The sequence below is a fragment of the Setaria viridis genome, chromosome 2 (genome assembly GCF_005286985.2).
Source record: "Setaria viridis chromosome 2, Setaria_viridis_v4.0, whole genome shotgun sequence".
NCBI lineage: Eukaryota > Viridiplantae > Streptophyta > Magnoliopsida > Poales > Poaceae > Setaria > Setaria viridis.
In genome coordinates, this window is record NC_048264.2 from 40,419,913 (window position 1) to 40,435,207 (window position 15,295).

At 42.5% G+C, this 15,295-nt stretch overlaps 2 protein-coding genes across 4 annotated transcripts; both read right to left on the minus strand.

Annotated features, from left to right (window-relative positions):
• Positions 1–735: 735 nt before the first annotated feature.
• LOC117844661 (calcium-dependent protein kinase 2-like) lies at positions 736–5,281 on the minus strand. The gene is given in 10 exon segments (XM_034725400.2): positions 736–1,042; positions 1,127–1,226; positions 1,418–1,545; positions 1,634–1,801; positions 1,877–1,992; positions 2,084–2,236; positions 2,337–2,480; positions 3,308–3,919; positions 3,922–4,098; positions 4,948–5,281. Coding segments are annotated over 9 exon segments (1,539 nt in total). The 5' UTR covers positions 3,965–4,098; positions 4,948–5,281; the 3' UTR covers positions 736–967.
• Positions 5,282–9,506: 4,225 nt separating this feature from the next.
• LOC117843853 (uncharacterized) lies at positions 9,507–15,139 on the minus strand. Of its 3 annotated transcripts, XR_011897397.1 has the most exons (5): positions 14,909–15,135; positions 11,890–13,379; positions 11,446–11,667; positions 10,063–10,299; positions 9,507–9,923 (listed from the first exon to the last, which is right to left on the minus strand). XR_011897397.1 is itself a non-coding variant. In XM_072291555.1 (4 exons), exons 2-4 carry the CDS (start codon positions 13,377–13,379, stop codon positions 10,161–10,163), a joined length of 1,848 nt encoding a protein of 615 aa, XP_072147656.1. In that variant the 5' UTR covers positions 14,909–15,139; the 3' UTR covers positions 9,507–10,160. The 3 variants fall into 3 exon arrangements, 2 of the variants coding, with proteins under 2 accessions (XP_072147656.1, XP_034580477.1); XM_072291555.1 differs by having other exon boundaries at positions 9,507–10,299; positions 11,446–11,664; positions 14,909–15,139; XM_034724586.2 differs by having other exon boundaries at positions 9,507–10,299.
• Between the last annotated feature and the right edge of the window lie 156 nt (positions 15,140–15,295).

Sequence of the window (15,295 nt, forward strand, 5' to 3'; positions counted from 1 at the left end):
TTACAAGTATGTTTAGGGCCTGTCGAGGTATTTTTTACTGACCATGATTTTGGTAATTGCAGCACTAATGCAGTATTTTATTCAAGAAGGCTAGCCGATATATACGGCACAATTTTCATGAAAACCTCGCATGTCATACTGCTTTGTCCCAAAAGAAACAAAAAGGAGTGGCACTTGTTTTATATTTTTAAGTCTAGTTGTTTTAAGTTTAAATGGATTTATATGGAAAAAAAAGTATCACCATCTATGCCATCAAATATGTATGTTGTATGGTATGAAATATATTTCATGACAAATTTAATAAAACTTATTTGGTATTATAAATATTGGTGTACTTTTTATAAATTTTGTAAACTTTTAGATGGTTTAACTTAGGATGGAGTTATGAGTGTATTTTTTTTTGGTGGGGTGGGGTTGGGGAGGGGGGGAGATTGAAGTTATTTCTTTCGACGCTGATTGATTACGAGAGTCTATCACAGCTTCAACGTTGAGAAAAAAAATTGGAGAGTATGAGCGGATTTTTTTTAATATGACATATTTTTTAAAAAAGAAACACCTTGAAGTTCTTGATACTATTGTATTTTGCGAAACAACTATGATATTTCTTCAACACTAAAAAAAAATTCAGCCCCCTAGGATAAACAGTAGAAACTATACAATTGGATACGTATCTTACCATGATTTCATGCTACATTGTTGAGAACATAATTGAGAGCGAGATTTTAACAGACCAAATTAAGATGCAAAATGCACTTTTTATTAGATGAACTTCAATAAACAGAAGAAAGGGACATTAAGATACTACAAGGCAAAAAAACACGAGCAAAAAAGATATACACAATCATCTCTCAACAATGCAAAAGCAACGTCCATTGTAAGCCTTCATCCAGCTACCAAGTACCAACCATGAAGGAAAAAGAGCAAAAAACAGTTACTAATGGTACACCGTTTCTACAATGGGAACATGCTACTTGAGCCTCATCGGCTGCTGCATCCCTCCTCTCATCATAGCGCAAAATTCCTCATAGTTAATTCTTCCATCCTGGGACAGGCAAATGACCAGCATCAAGAAGATGGAAGGAATACATGTAATGCAGCAGAAAAGACGATAGTGTAAGCAGCTTACGTTGTCCGTGTCAACTTCTGATATGATCTCCTTTATCGTACTCGTGTCGCCCATCTCATGCTCGATCAAAGCTGACTCTAGCTCATCTCTTGTGATGAAGCTGCATAATGTCAAGGTAATCCTCCATGTTAAACAAAAACAAGTTATGCATAAGACGTACTTTGGAAGAAATTGGTGCTAATAAATGTGAACCTGTGATAGTATTATAACCAATAGTTTAGACAAGTTTTGATGGAAAAAGAAGGGGTGACTTATTAGTTAGCATTTGAGATGTCAATTTGAAGTACTCACCCACTGTTATCTTTATCAAAGTACTGGAATGCCTTGAACAAATGCTCATCTCGTTCGAGCTTGTGTCTATGCATTGTGGCAGTGATGAACTCAACATAGTCAATGGATCCATTCCCATCAACATCAGCCTGGAAAATGCCAAAAGGTAAGCATGCAAGGAAGCCAAGAACAAGATTCCGAAAGTGTACAGTAACTTAATTCCAGATTAGAACATACAGCCTCCATCAACTGCTTTACTTCAGCTTCTGACAGCTTTGATCCAAGTTTGGCTAATCCTGCTTTGAGTTCTTCGTATGTGATTGTACCACTGTTGTCTGTGTCCATGTTCATGAACATTTGCTTCAAGCCCTTGATCTCTTCCTCATTAAGGTTTGAAGCAATAACCTGCACATACATTTGGTAATAAGCACAAATGAAGGGAAAAAATAGCTAAGCAAGCATCAACATGAAGATAATAACCTTCAGAGCCATCTTTTTCAGCTTATTCATTGCTCTGAATTGCTTCATTCTAGAAAGAACAGCACTGTCAATAGGCTTATCAGATGCGTCTCCACCTTCTCTGAGCCAAGGATGTTCTGATCAAGCATTTAACGTACAAATTATTATTATTATTATTATTTCTGAAAAGTTGCTGAATTAGAAATTAACGCAGTGCTAGAAGCTTACGAAGAACTTGACCCGAAGTAAGTCTTTTCTTTGGATCTCGTGTCAACATCTTCCTAACCAGGTCTTTAGCACTCTCAGAAATTGATGGCCAAGGTTGACTTTCAAAGTCAATCTCCTCATGCAGAATAGCATCAAATATCCCCTTTTCGGTTTCTACACAGGAAAGAAGAGGATAAATAAACAAAAAAGGATAGCATTGCTGCTTAATAGTAGACATGTAATATGTTGAAGTGGTTCTTAGAGGTACATGTACCAGCCCAAAATGGAGGCACGCCACTGAGAAGAATGTACAACATAACACCGGCACTCCAAACATCTATCTCTTTTCCGTAGCTACGCCTAAGGACTTCAGGAGCAACATAATAAGCACTTCCAACAATGTCCCTGTACATCTTTCCTGTTATGTTCAAAAGGCAGCCAGTGAAGAGATAATGAGAAATCCCAAAGCTAGAAATTTAGGGTCTAATGCTATTAATCATCAAAAATTTACTGCAGTTTGTTACACCAAGTTCCCTTAATTAGGAATTATAAAAAAAATATCCAAACACTGAGATCACTGATGGAAATGTCCAATGAAAAAATATGGTCTACCTCCCCACAGCAAGCAATTTTCTTATTTTCATATATTCTGCAATTGCTAACATCATCCAAACCAATATTTATACATCTCCCCAAATATAAGGATCGCCACTAAGAGGACAATAAGATTCTTAATGTGATAGCAACTGGGCTTCAAACCAGTCAAACATTAAAAACCATTGAGCTATCATCACTAGTTTACTAGTGGTTTCTCACTCATAACTGATACAGAACCAGCTTCATAGTATTCGATGCCTGAAACTGAACATGGCAACAATCACCAGTTTTGGCTGGTTCTCTGTGAAACTAGGCGGGATCAACAGGTATTCAAGTGACTTAAGTACTATGGCACATTATGTTTACACTTTGCAGTATCAAAAATGTTGCCCATGACATGTCCAAAAAGGTGTGAATTATCCACAAGCTCTTGAATTGCGTGGAATGAAAAAGTGCCATAAGTTCTAATGACCTGAAATCAGATTGTATATGGAATGCTAGCCTTAGCTGGGTTGTTCAGCAATATGAACACTGAAAACTACAACCAGCCACGAACCTCAACAGATCAAAGTTCAGAAATATATGTCTAAATGCTATTGCAAATAATGCACATTCCAAGCGTACATAGATCATATATATTCGAATTACCTTCTTCAATAAAGACCGAAAGCCCAAAATCAGTGGCCTTGAGCATTGCATTCTCCTCCTTAGTTGCGAGCAAGAAATTCTCTGGCTTCAGATCACGGTGCATCACTCCCATGAAGTGGCAAATGTTCACAACATTCACAACTGCTCTGCAGATTGTAGCAGCTGCCCGTTCTGTGTAGTGCCCCTTAGCAATGATCCGGTCGAATAGCTCGCCACCTGCACAGAGCTCCATCACCACATGCACATTGCTCTTATCCTCATACGCTCCCCTGAACTCGACAATGTTTGGCTGTCCGGACAAATGCTGCATGATCTGGATCTCCCTGCGGATGTCCTCCCTATCTGCCTTGCTGGTGAGCTTGCGCTTAGAGATGGACTTGCAGGCGTACTGCCTGCCTGTGGCAATCTCTGTGCAGAGGTATGTCACCCCGAACTGGCCCCGGCCAAGCTCCTTCCCAAGGGAGTAGACTGTGCGCACATCCTCGTACTGCTTGCCAAGAATTGTGTCCCCTGTGGGCTTCGGTGGGACAACTACAGGTGGGACTACTGGAGGGTTCATCGCCGGCGGCGTGTACCGTACCTCAGTCGGTGGCGGAGGAGCATTGTAACTGGGAGGTGTATGTGCTGGCTTTGCCTGGTTAGAATAGCCATACCCATTGGTAACTCCCCGTCCAGAATCCGGGGCCGTAGCTCTGCTGCAACACTGACCCATTTCTCTAGTCAAATTATTCCTTCGAGTTCCAAGCTTGCAACCTGGCTGCTGAGCAGATTAGAACTATCAAGAACTGAACCTGCAGGGATTCCAAGGAGGAAAGCAATTGTGTCAAAACAAAGCAAACCATTCAAGAAATATTTATGTTGTAATTTGAGAGTCATGATTCAAGACAAGATATCCAATACTGGATCTGCAAGCAAAACCCAAACAATAGGACTCAATAAAGAATAGTAGAAGAGTACAAAAGAAGCAATGCAAAGAATTGCCTCTGACACGACGTTGACCTCTTTCTACTCTGAACCCAATTCAAAAAACGCAAGAACTACAAGGAAACAAGGCAGATGACCATTCCCTTTGGTGGCACTGGAAGCAATAAGGAGATAAGGATACAGGCAAGTTTAGGTAAAGAGAGGCAAGGAAAAGGGCCACTGAAAGCAACAGCATCAACAAAGGCAGTCGGCACTGAGACCCAGGGGAAATAAAGGAAGCCACAAGACCCAGGATTCCGTATCGTAGCAATGGATTGATCGAGACAAGCGGAAAAGATATAAATAAGATATAACAGCTCGGGACTGCACTAAAATTTACCTGTGCGAAGAATTTCAGAATACGAAATCCACTGAATGGAAGAACAGCAGAAGCAAAAAATAAAAGACGAACAAATTGCTAAAAGAGGAGGTATGGAAGTAGACTGCTTTGTACGTGAGGCATGAGTAACATGGTAACAGATGAAGCTGTGTAGCACTACTCCAGATCCGGAAACACAAGATTCTACTCGCGACCAAGTGAAACCTACCAAGCTTCCAAGAACGAAAAAAGGGGACGATAATCCCCGCACGGAATCACACAGCAACCTCCCCGATCCAAGAAACCAAGAACTGGGCTAGCAGACACACCTACCTACTGAGAGGAACAGGATTCCAACCTCAAGAGACCCGCGGAAGCAACCACCCCTCCACCGCAGGAAGAACTGGGCTCAGGAGATAGGTCTAAAGATCAAATCTTGGAGGAGCAGCGGAGAAGGTTAGGAGGGAGGACAGAGCAAGGACAGCTCGGCGCGGCGACCGCGGGGAGTGGATTGGAGGTGGTGGCCACCGCAATTGGCGCCCCCGCGTCGATCGTGACAGCGACTAATCCACACGGGGCCGGGAGCTAAAGATCTCGCAGCGAGTAAAATAGCCAGGCCGAATTTCTCCAAGGAAAAGGTTGACAGGGAGAAGAAATGGGGGCGGCGTGTCTTGAGAAAAAAAAAAGCTCTAACCTTGCTTTGCTGTCAGTTTAGATATTTGCGTTGCTTTACGGGAAGACGCGAATGGGGGGCGGCGGTTTTGCGAAAGGACCCTCTGGGTTTGTCTATATTAGGTGCAAACATGCCTAATTTCCAAGATTAAGGTTCTGCTTGTTCTAGTTCTAGCTTAACAGAATATGGATTGCGGCTTGCGTGTTATTGTCATCCGCCAGATAAAACAAAGTAACAAACACCATGCAGATTGTAATCGTAACCTAGGAGCTAAAACAAACAAGGATAAAAACAGAGGAAAGCCTGATTCATTACCTTGCATACTTCCTGTGTTTATTAAAGATAAAAAATGATTTACTTTCTCAAACTACTGGATTGATGGTCAATTGCTGCTTGTCAATGCAAGCTCTCTTCTCCCAGACATCACGCCATCATCTTCAACCTTTTCACTTTTGGTATTTTAGCTTAACTTTTTTTTGCGAAAATTTCTTTAGCTTTGAACTTGAAGGACGCTTGAGTAATAAAAACTACGAAGGTTTTTATTGTGTGTGCGTGCCCTGCTATGTTCTTTTTTAAAATAAAATAAAAAAAATCAGCCCTGCTATGTTTAAACTTTGAAATGGACAGGCTCTATGCTCTGATGCAGAAAAGGAAGGAGGTTAATAACACGCAATAGAAAATTCTCGGACAAGATGCGAGATCACATCTGACGATCCTTTTTTTGTTCCACTGCATGTTTATCTTCTACGCGCTTTCTCAGTCGTCCAACTGCAGTGCGGTAAACTAATGATTCCCTGACAGCTAGTGCGATTAAGGAGAGATTTAGTTAATCGCGTGGCATCTTGAGGTACGATTAGTCCTGTCCATGACTATAAAGCTTTGATAGTTTAAGTTAACGACCCTGTTAGTTGACCAGGTGTTGAGCGAGGATATGGTTTAGGTTCGTGACAGTCTACCTGATCACGCAAAGATTCTCCCGACGGGGAATGTTTTTGGTGCCGTGGAATAGATGACTAGACGTGCAAAGCACCCAAGCATGTCATCCTTTTTTCATATATTTATTACTGAAGCAAGATTATGTTTTTCTTTTTTAAATATCAATCCTCATATATATGCAAGGGCATCTCCTGAATATGAGTTATGTATATGTCATTACTCATTAACAATTTTTTCACTAAACTATCGACAGTTCTACGAATTTAAACCTCCTTTGAAACATAGGATTCATTTAGGGATTTGTAGGATTGAATACTATACAGATTTTCCTGATATGGCTTATTGGAATAAGGGTTGATGGCAGTTCTTTGGAACATAGGATCCATAGAGCAATTTTGGAGGAAATTTAATATGAGACCTAACTACTTGTAAAATTTCTAATCCCCTTTCTTCATATATTGCTTCCAAACACTCTATTAGGAACTTTCATGTGTTTCCAATTCTCATAGGATTGCAAGTGATGTGTGACTCCAATCTTCAATAATCCTCCGTTACAAAGAGACCCTTAATATGAGTTCATATGGAATAAAATATTATATAATCTACATGTGTCTGAGTGCACTACAAATTGATTACTAATTGATATGTCTCTATGTGGATTTATAAATCCTAGAAAGGGACAAATGACTCATCTTTCATCAAAATGGATCCGCACTAACGCTCCGATCTTATATACTTCCTTATCACACTCTCCTCTCAGAGAGGGCACTCCCATCCAATCCCACCGTAGTCCCCAAACTCCTATCCACCTCCATAACCAACCTGTTGCTCCCCTAACATTTATATTGGTGTCAACCATCCTCTTTCCGATGCCTCAACGAATCCAAGTAAGTCAAGGGGGTGTTTGTTTCTTTAGTCCCTCCTAAAATTCCTATCATATCGAATGTTTAGATACTAATTAGGAATATTAAACATAGACTAATTGCAAAACCAATTGTACAAATGGAGACTAATTTGCGAGACGAATCTATTAAGCTTAATTAGTCCATGATTTGACAACGTGATGCTACAGTAAACATGTGCTAATGATGGATTAATTAGGCTTAATAGATTCATCTCGTGAACTCGTGAATTAGCCTCCATCTGTGTAATTAGTTTTATAATTAGCTCATATTTAGTCCTTCTAATTAACCTCCGAATATTCGATGTGACATAAATTTTAGTCCGGACTAAAGATCCAAACACCCCCTAAGATTGATCATGTTGCATGCCATTTTTCATTTAAATTCCAGTGACGTGAACTCTGATAGACAACCGATGCAAATCGTGCTCTATAACAATATACCTAAATTCCCATCTATTCATGATAACCTCTTTTCACAACTTTAATCTTTGTCTAGGTCTAGTCATGGGTCATGACAATCACGTTACACCTTTTTTTTTTTTGCTTGTTTGCTGAGGGTATGCATGGAATCACTGCAAGCAGCAAAGTTGGTAGGATGGGCATGTCCATGATTGTTCCTGGTGGGAGAAGAGACAAAGTGGCCTGTGAAAACAAAGTTGTTGAGGTGGTGGGAGGGGTTAGGCAAGGCAGGCCGTGATTTGGACGCTGGTTACGCGCACATGCCGCACGTTGTTGTTTACTCGGCGGAGCCCATCTTTCCTGTCATCCCCTGCCGCGGCGGACGCCACATGTGCCGGGGCCGGCCGCCTCAATTCCCAAACCCCAACGGACTCAACCGGCGGGATTCATTTGTTTATGTGCGACTTGGGCCCGTCCATCAATGCAGGTAGGGCGGTGGCGTAGATCACTGTTGAATTTGAATATCTGCCGTCCCGAATTTACTACTCCTATGTCAATGTTTGAATTTTCCGCGATCTCATCCGTATTGAATTAGTAATTTCCATAATATCTCAAACGAAATGCCATTGCAATCCCGCACAACTATTTCTTTGGGTGCGAAATTGATATTACACTCTTTGTGTCACCAGATCTGTCGTTGGACAAATTACCGAGTAGTAGTACCATACATTGGAGCCGAGCGTTGTTAAGAAGTTAATTGGAAGGACCATACTGTTGTCAAATTGTTAATTGTGGGAACCGCAGTATTTGGTACAGGGTGTTTTCCATCCTCAGAATACATCGTGTACTGCTTCCTCCGTTTCAAATTAAATATCGTTTTGATTTTTTGGATTCATAGACTTTGTTATGTACTTGGATATACGTTATGTCTAAATACATTGAAAAATTATGACTAGAAAATCTAAAATGACGATAATTTGAAATGTAGAGAGTAAAAGGAGAAAACAGCTGATGATCGATAATACCCGAAGGACACATCAAGAGAAAAGGAGAAGAAATCGCTATTAGAATCAGTACGGTTGAGCTAGGTGGAGTAGCTGGAGTTCATCGATTCATTTGTCCAGCTCTCACCTTCAGTTCAGATAAGAGGGGCAGTTGTTTACTCCACTGATGAGCAACGTGCGACGCATCAAGCTCTGCTTCGTGGCGCAAATTATTGGTGCGAGGATCTGAAGTGTGTGGAGTTTAAAATTAATCTTAATGCACAATTTTATTGTAGTGTTACCTAAACTGTAAACTAAGTAATTGTGCCTGCTGAATTTCATGGGGATGAAAATTTCTCTCTCAATTTATGAAACTCCATCATCTCTCTTCTCATAAAATTACTGGTGCAGTATAGAAATTAATGCTGATCCTGGGACAGACTTAATTCGGTGCCGGCATCGGATCGCGTGAATCTGGACAAACGACTCCTTGGTTCGATGCCGTGGTTTGCATACACGTCCCCCTCGTCAAAAGTCCCTGCTATGACCATACAACTCTTTATATATTTTTTTTTATAATTTGCCGCGCCAGCGAGCTTCAGTTATAATACTGGCCTTACAGGGGAGGGTTAACTTGGAAGCCTTCTTTATCAATTATCATTCTCCTGACGGATCTTTCTCTTCATTTTCCAAACCACCTGGCTGCCTTGGCCTCTTTTTTTTTTTTGAAAAGTAACTGCCTTGGCCTCTACAACCACTCCAAGCAAAGTAGCAAACCGTCTAGCCCCACTTGGCACACAACCACACCACGGCAAGTGGTTTCGGTGGGGCGTATACCACACGTTGTCTTGAGAAAACAATGCCTGCCACTTGTGACCAGGGATTGCAAAAAGGATTTGGTCCTTCAAGATCGAGTTGCCATCGTCCACAACAACTGAGAAGATCTCAGTAATCAACAACCATGATGACACCAACAAGCCAAACAGAGAAATGGACACTGGCATCCAGGCTCAAACACGATCTCAACAATGTTGCGTAAACAGATAGATATATCTGGATTCGAGATTACAGGCAGAACAACCATGTCAGCAGAAAAGGAACAACGAGTCTAAATGCTGCGACCATATTTAACACCAATTATCTGGGATTCCAAACACAAACTATATGGCATTTGTCAAACCCTCACTCAGAGGATGCAAACATATAAAGCCTATGTATCAATTATTGAACTACTAACTCAATCCTTGAGTAGTAACAGCCTCACAAGCTTGAATCTCCTGGTATCGATTTGTGCCATCAGCGAGCCTGAGACGAGGACGGAGGTGAAGCAGGGAACTAGCTCACGAACAGGCACAGTATCACATTTCAGATGTAGAGGTTGGCAGGTTGCAGACACTAAAGGTAGTACCCACTAAGTCCCTCTTATCAGCAGCAGGGCCCTGAAACAAGCTAAGGTTTGACGTTACATCTTATTCTTTTATAACTGTCAGCAAGGATGTGCATTATTACTCTTACTCCTAGTACAGCATCAAAAGCCAGGTTCGGATGAACTTGCGACATGTACCGAGTATGTCATACCGATAATAGGTTACGTTTTCTGAACGGTAAAATCTGTGCAAAGTGAAGCAATGAGGCCCCTCTTCAACAGCGGTGTACTGAGCTCCAAGGTGGAGGATTCACCATGCAGGCGCCTTTGACTTCTCCACAAGAATGATCCTTCCATTCCACTCAGTCTCGTCACATGCACGGATTGCTGCATCAGCATCCTCATCCTTCTCCAAGGATAAGAACCCAAAGCCACGAGAATCTCCAGTTCTGTAAGGAATGAAAACAGTAGTGAGTAACTTCACTCTAAAAGTGACATAAGAGTACAAAGGCAAAATGATCGTTTCTCAAAAGTTACTGCATGCTGCGAACTAGCTAGATAGGGCACTGAAAACCCAGTAAAATTTGTCAAGTTATAACACAATGCACAGAAGTACCAAAGCACTCATCAATGCAATAGAAGCTTTCTTATAGTTAATCGGTAAAAAGGTATGCCAGATCAACTCCAATGCTGACTGCTTCAACTTTTTAGTAGATTTGGCAGGATAAAATTACCAATTAACCTCTTGATGTTGAGCTGTAGGTACAATGATCTCAAGGGAAATGCTTAATCATTTAAGGATATTCCCAGCCAAACACTTCCCCTTTCCTCTTTTTCTCAAACACATAGGAGAACTGCACATCATTGTATTAAGAAGAGCGAAAACGTTTTACAAACGGAACACACACACTCTTACTCTAGTACATTCGCGACACACAAATGGGAAAGGCAACCAACAGAGGCAGGTCATGGCATCAAGGCACGCAGATCTTCATTTTCCTCTCCCACACATTAGTTGATCATTTCCACCACTTTTCAGACTGCTCGGTTGCAATTTGCTCTGATCTATTGACTAAAAGGTCCATTGTTTTGTATAATTTCACAAAAACAGAAGCCAAGGTTGTGTTTTTAAGTTATACACATTTAGCCAAGAAAAAAAATTGTTCCCATCATGATTCTCTCTTTTAGAAGTCCACACGCCGAACACTAGGTACAAGGAGCTTAGAAACAACGCAGACTTGCATACCAAAAAGTAGAACTTATTATTCTAGACTTGTTTGGAATGTTGAACCCAAACTAGAAGAATGGTTTAAATAACTACACTATTTAACATTTAATTGTGCAACAGCTTCATAAACCAGCAAAAAAGCATTCCATTCAAATTTGCAAAAGCTTCACAAATCACAGGGTAGCCTAGCCAATTCCCATGTGTGAGCAATCCATTTTTCTTTCAGTAAGGTGCGATCTATCCAATGATAACACTACCCTATGAAACAACAGTATTAGAAGTGCTGATTGCTCAAACCAGAAGACTGGCAAGAAAGATTGTTAAAAACAATACCAAAGGAAAGCTGACAGGATATAGAAGTAAGTACCGTTTATCGCGAACAACACGTGCACTTGTTACGCGTCCAAATTTGCAAAATTTCTTCTCCAAATCTCGTTCAGTGGTGGCATAGCTAAATCCTGCAATGAAGAGATTCTTTCCAGGCTTACCCAATCCAGTCTTCCTGTTGGCGGGTGGTGACCAATGATGCCTTCTTGGTGAATTATGGCGATGACTTGATGAGGGTGATCTTCGCCTTGGTGAATGCCTTCTGCAACATCAAAACAAATAGAAGAAAATTAACTAGAAGGCAGAAAAGATAATGAAGTGAATGCAAAATAAATATGTCTACAATAGAAGTACACACAATACATTTGTACTATTCAAGGATGCATGGCCAGACAGCATATAATCACAAACATGAACATGGTGCAATCATTTAAAGGAATTTATAATTTCAGTAGCCTGCAAGTCACTCATGGTAAGGAATTACCTTGGAGATCGTCTGTGGTGATCTCTTCGGTGGGGAGACCTTGACCGAGATCTATCATGTTCCCTTCTATGTCTATCATGTCTTCTTGAAGGTGACCTTGATCTTGACCTATCCCTCCTTCTTGGGGAGTCCCTCCTCCTCTTTGGTGAATCCCTCCTCCTTGGTGACTCTCTCTTCCTTGGTGATTCCCTCCTCCTAGGTGAGTGCCTCCTCCTAGGTGAGTCTCCCCTCCTTGGCGACTCCCTCCTCTTGTGTGAGGATCTTCGAGGGGATATAGATCTTCTTCGAGGGGGTGTAGATCTTCTTCGTGGAGATGCAGATCTTCGTCTAGGTGACCCATCACCATGTCGAGACTCTCTCCGTCTTTTCCTTTCTACAGGAGAATGATTCTGTGCATGTGGAGACATCTCCCTTGAAGAAGGTCGTTTGCGGCTGGGATCATGCTTTTCAGAAGATCCGGACCGACGTCTTGCTGGTGGGCTTTCAGAATGACCAACATCTTTGGCATGACGTTGTGACTCCATCTTCTCAGAATGATGGGTATGAGGACTTCCGACTGGAGGAGATACCCTCCCATCTGGAGATGGTGTGTCCCTTTCTAGTCTTGCAAACCTATCAGGGGATACCCTCCCATCTGGGGATGGTGTGTCCCTTTCCAGTCTTGCAAACCTGTCAGGAGGAGAATCAAATCGATTGTCTGGAGTTGAACTGCCATTTCTAGTGCCAGGATTTTCCTGCTCTGTCTGTTCCCAAGAGGGAGGTTCAACTGAAGTGTTGAAGTTCTCTTTGTCCTTACCATCAATGGGGCTAGACTTCCTACCATTCATTTGATCATCCTCTGACCCACTCTTTTCATTGTGAGAGGTCTCTTGTAACTTTTCCATGTCCTCATTTTCCATCTGAAGCGCAGGAGAGTTTGGAAGTTCGTCATCATCAGCACTGCTATTGTTAAGCTGGCAATCCTTATTACTATTTTCAGTTAACAAAGAGTCACCATGATACGCATCAGAATACATAATTTCTGGTTGAAAGTTTGATGCATCATTACCACTGCTTTCAGGAAGCTCTGGAGGCAGCACTGCACCAATCACTTCTGTGTTCTGATGTACATCACAGTCTACAGAAGTGGCCTGTTCTTTAGAGTTACTATTGTGAACATTTTGTTCAGATGCATCATTCTGTACATCAGACCCTGCCTTAAGAGGTTCTTGAACCTGCTTCAGCGACGATTCTGGACTAGTTGAAGCAGATTTCATAACATTGCATGTGATTTGATCATTCATGAAGGGCAGAGAATCTCCAGATAAATATGGAATTGCATCGGCTGGATCAACTAAAAGTCCATCATCCAGTGTTGGAGACTCATGCTGTGGCATTCCTCCTCCCTGATAATCCAAGTGGTCCAACAGGCTACCATCTTGGTCTCCAAATAACGGCCCAGGATCTCCACAAGTCCCCTCCAGATTTCTCTCAGGGGATATGTACTCCATCTGAATGTTAAGCGAAGAGCAAAGTTGAATAACATAAGCATATAACATAACTTGCTCGATTATACATCTGAAAAACTAAGTGCACCCTAAATTAGAGTGAACAATAGATAAAACTAACATAACTAAAGCAGCAAATTTATCACATTCTTGGTGACCTGTGTGCAGGATTACCTCATAGGAACTAATGTCAAGAACCTAAGGGCCTCTTTCCGTTTCAAAGTTTACTATACGTATTGCTCATGCAGGCAATTTGTGGAGATATGCCCAATCACTTACTTCATCAGGAAGAAGCATTTTTTTCGCTAGCTTAAAACTACCCAGGTTTGTTATGCTTTAAGAAAGAGAAAGCCTTAACTAAGCTACAGAGTACAGTAGCCAAACAATAAAATACTAGGGGTTAATTATGAAGTGAAATGAAAGGCAACGGCAATTTTGCGCATTGGTGTTCTTTCACCGCAGGGTACCAGCGACAAGGGGAAAAGGATGCTCCTGATATGATCAAGTGAATCTAACAGAAATACTACAATGAAAGGTCACATTACCAAGTCAGGTGTGACAAAGTGTGTTCGGCGAACCAAAAAAATAGAATAACAGTCATGACTCAAACTTAGCACTGTCTCATGAAAGATACTACAGGATAGTGATTCCAATTATAAAGCCATGTCAGTTACAATCAGAACCATACAAACCAAACAATGAAGCTCAAAAGTCAAAAGGCTTGTCTGATTTGTGCCCAAACCAACCTTGCCAGGATACGCTAGCTCACAGATTAGCAGTCATCTGCATGTCAGCCAAAATTTGGCAGTACACATCTGGGCACAAACCAACAAGCCTTTTACTGCTTTTCACAGTGGCTGCAACAGAATTCTACAAATCAAAGGGTTCAACTACAATTTTTTGAAAGGGAAAAAACTCACTCACAAGTCAAAGTATGGTTCCATACTTCCAAAACTAGGTCAAAGTTATTCATAACAGAAGCATTATGAGATGTTTACAAAAACCATTTAGGACAACCCATAAAAGAACCCTGCTGAAGGTTGATTTAGGGTGAATTTCTGCAAGTATTCGAGAAGGTTAACATTTATTATAACAACTGCTGTACATTTATACCGTTCCCACGCTTAGACACGACAATGCCCAGGACACAGCCTTTAGCATGTCACCAAAAACAGAAAACCCAGTGGAAATCAAATGCGCGGAGTACCAGAGATTCCAGCAAGTGGAATTCGATAACCTCCAGCGCCAAACCGGTAAATCCCGACCCGATTCCCCACCCAGATCCTCACTCCCGCTGCTCACACAGATCAAACACGCGCAACAATGAGACCCGACTGCAACAATTCACCACGTCCGCACCTACGCAACGGACCAGCCACGGCATCTGATCCAGGCACCAGCCAATCCAGCGCGAAACCATCACAGCCCGGATCGAACCCGCCGCCGCATCTAGGGCGCCCCCGCACCGCGGATCCCGAACCCAATTCCGAGCGAGCGAGCGAGCCCCGGTGGTGGGGAAGCGGAGCGCTCACCTCGGACGGCCCCGGCGCGAGCCACCTCCACCGGCCGCGGGTCCTCCGCCTCCAGCGATCCCTCGCGCGAGGTTTCCTTCGTCCCCCACTCTCCTCTTCGGTAGGGGAGAGAGAGAAGGGAGGAGGGGAGAGAGAGCGAGACGGGTAGAGATTTTTGGGAAGCCGTACGAAACGGAGGGCTCGTCCCGTGGTGTGGTGGCCGCAGGCCGGTTTGGGGGATGCCGCTGGCCGGTTTGGGGGATGCCGCTGCGCCGCGGTGCGCGTGACTGCGTGAGTAGCTGATATGGGCGCGATGGGCCCGGTCAACTGGCCCCCCGGTGCCGCGGGGCCCACCGGTCAGCGGGTCGAGGACGCAGCCGGTGGCCGGTGGGTGACCAACCGTGCGGT

Bases quoted from the DNA above. Each gene is read 5' to 3' on its own strand.
- LOC117843853 (XM_034724586.2), bottom strand. From the start codon at position 13,379: ATGGAGTACATATCCCCTGAGAGAAATCTGGAGGGGACTTGTGGAGAT. The intron at 11,668-11,889 runs GTAATTCCTTAC...TTGATGTTGCAG, and splicing joins CACCACAGACGATCTCCAAG to AAGGCATTCACCAAGGCGAA. The intron at 10,300-11,445 runs GTACTTACTTCT...CATTCCTTACAG, and splicing joins CGTGTTGTTCGCGATAAACG to AACTGGAGATTCTCGTGGCT.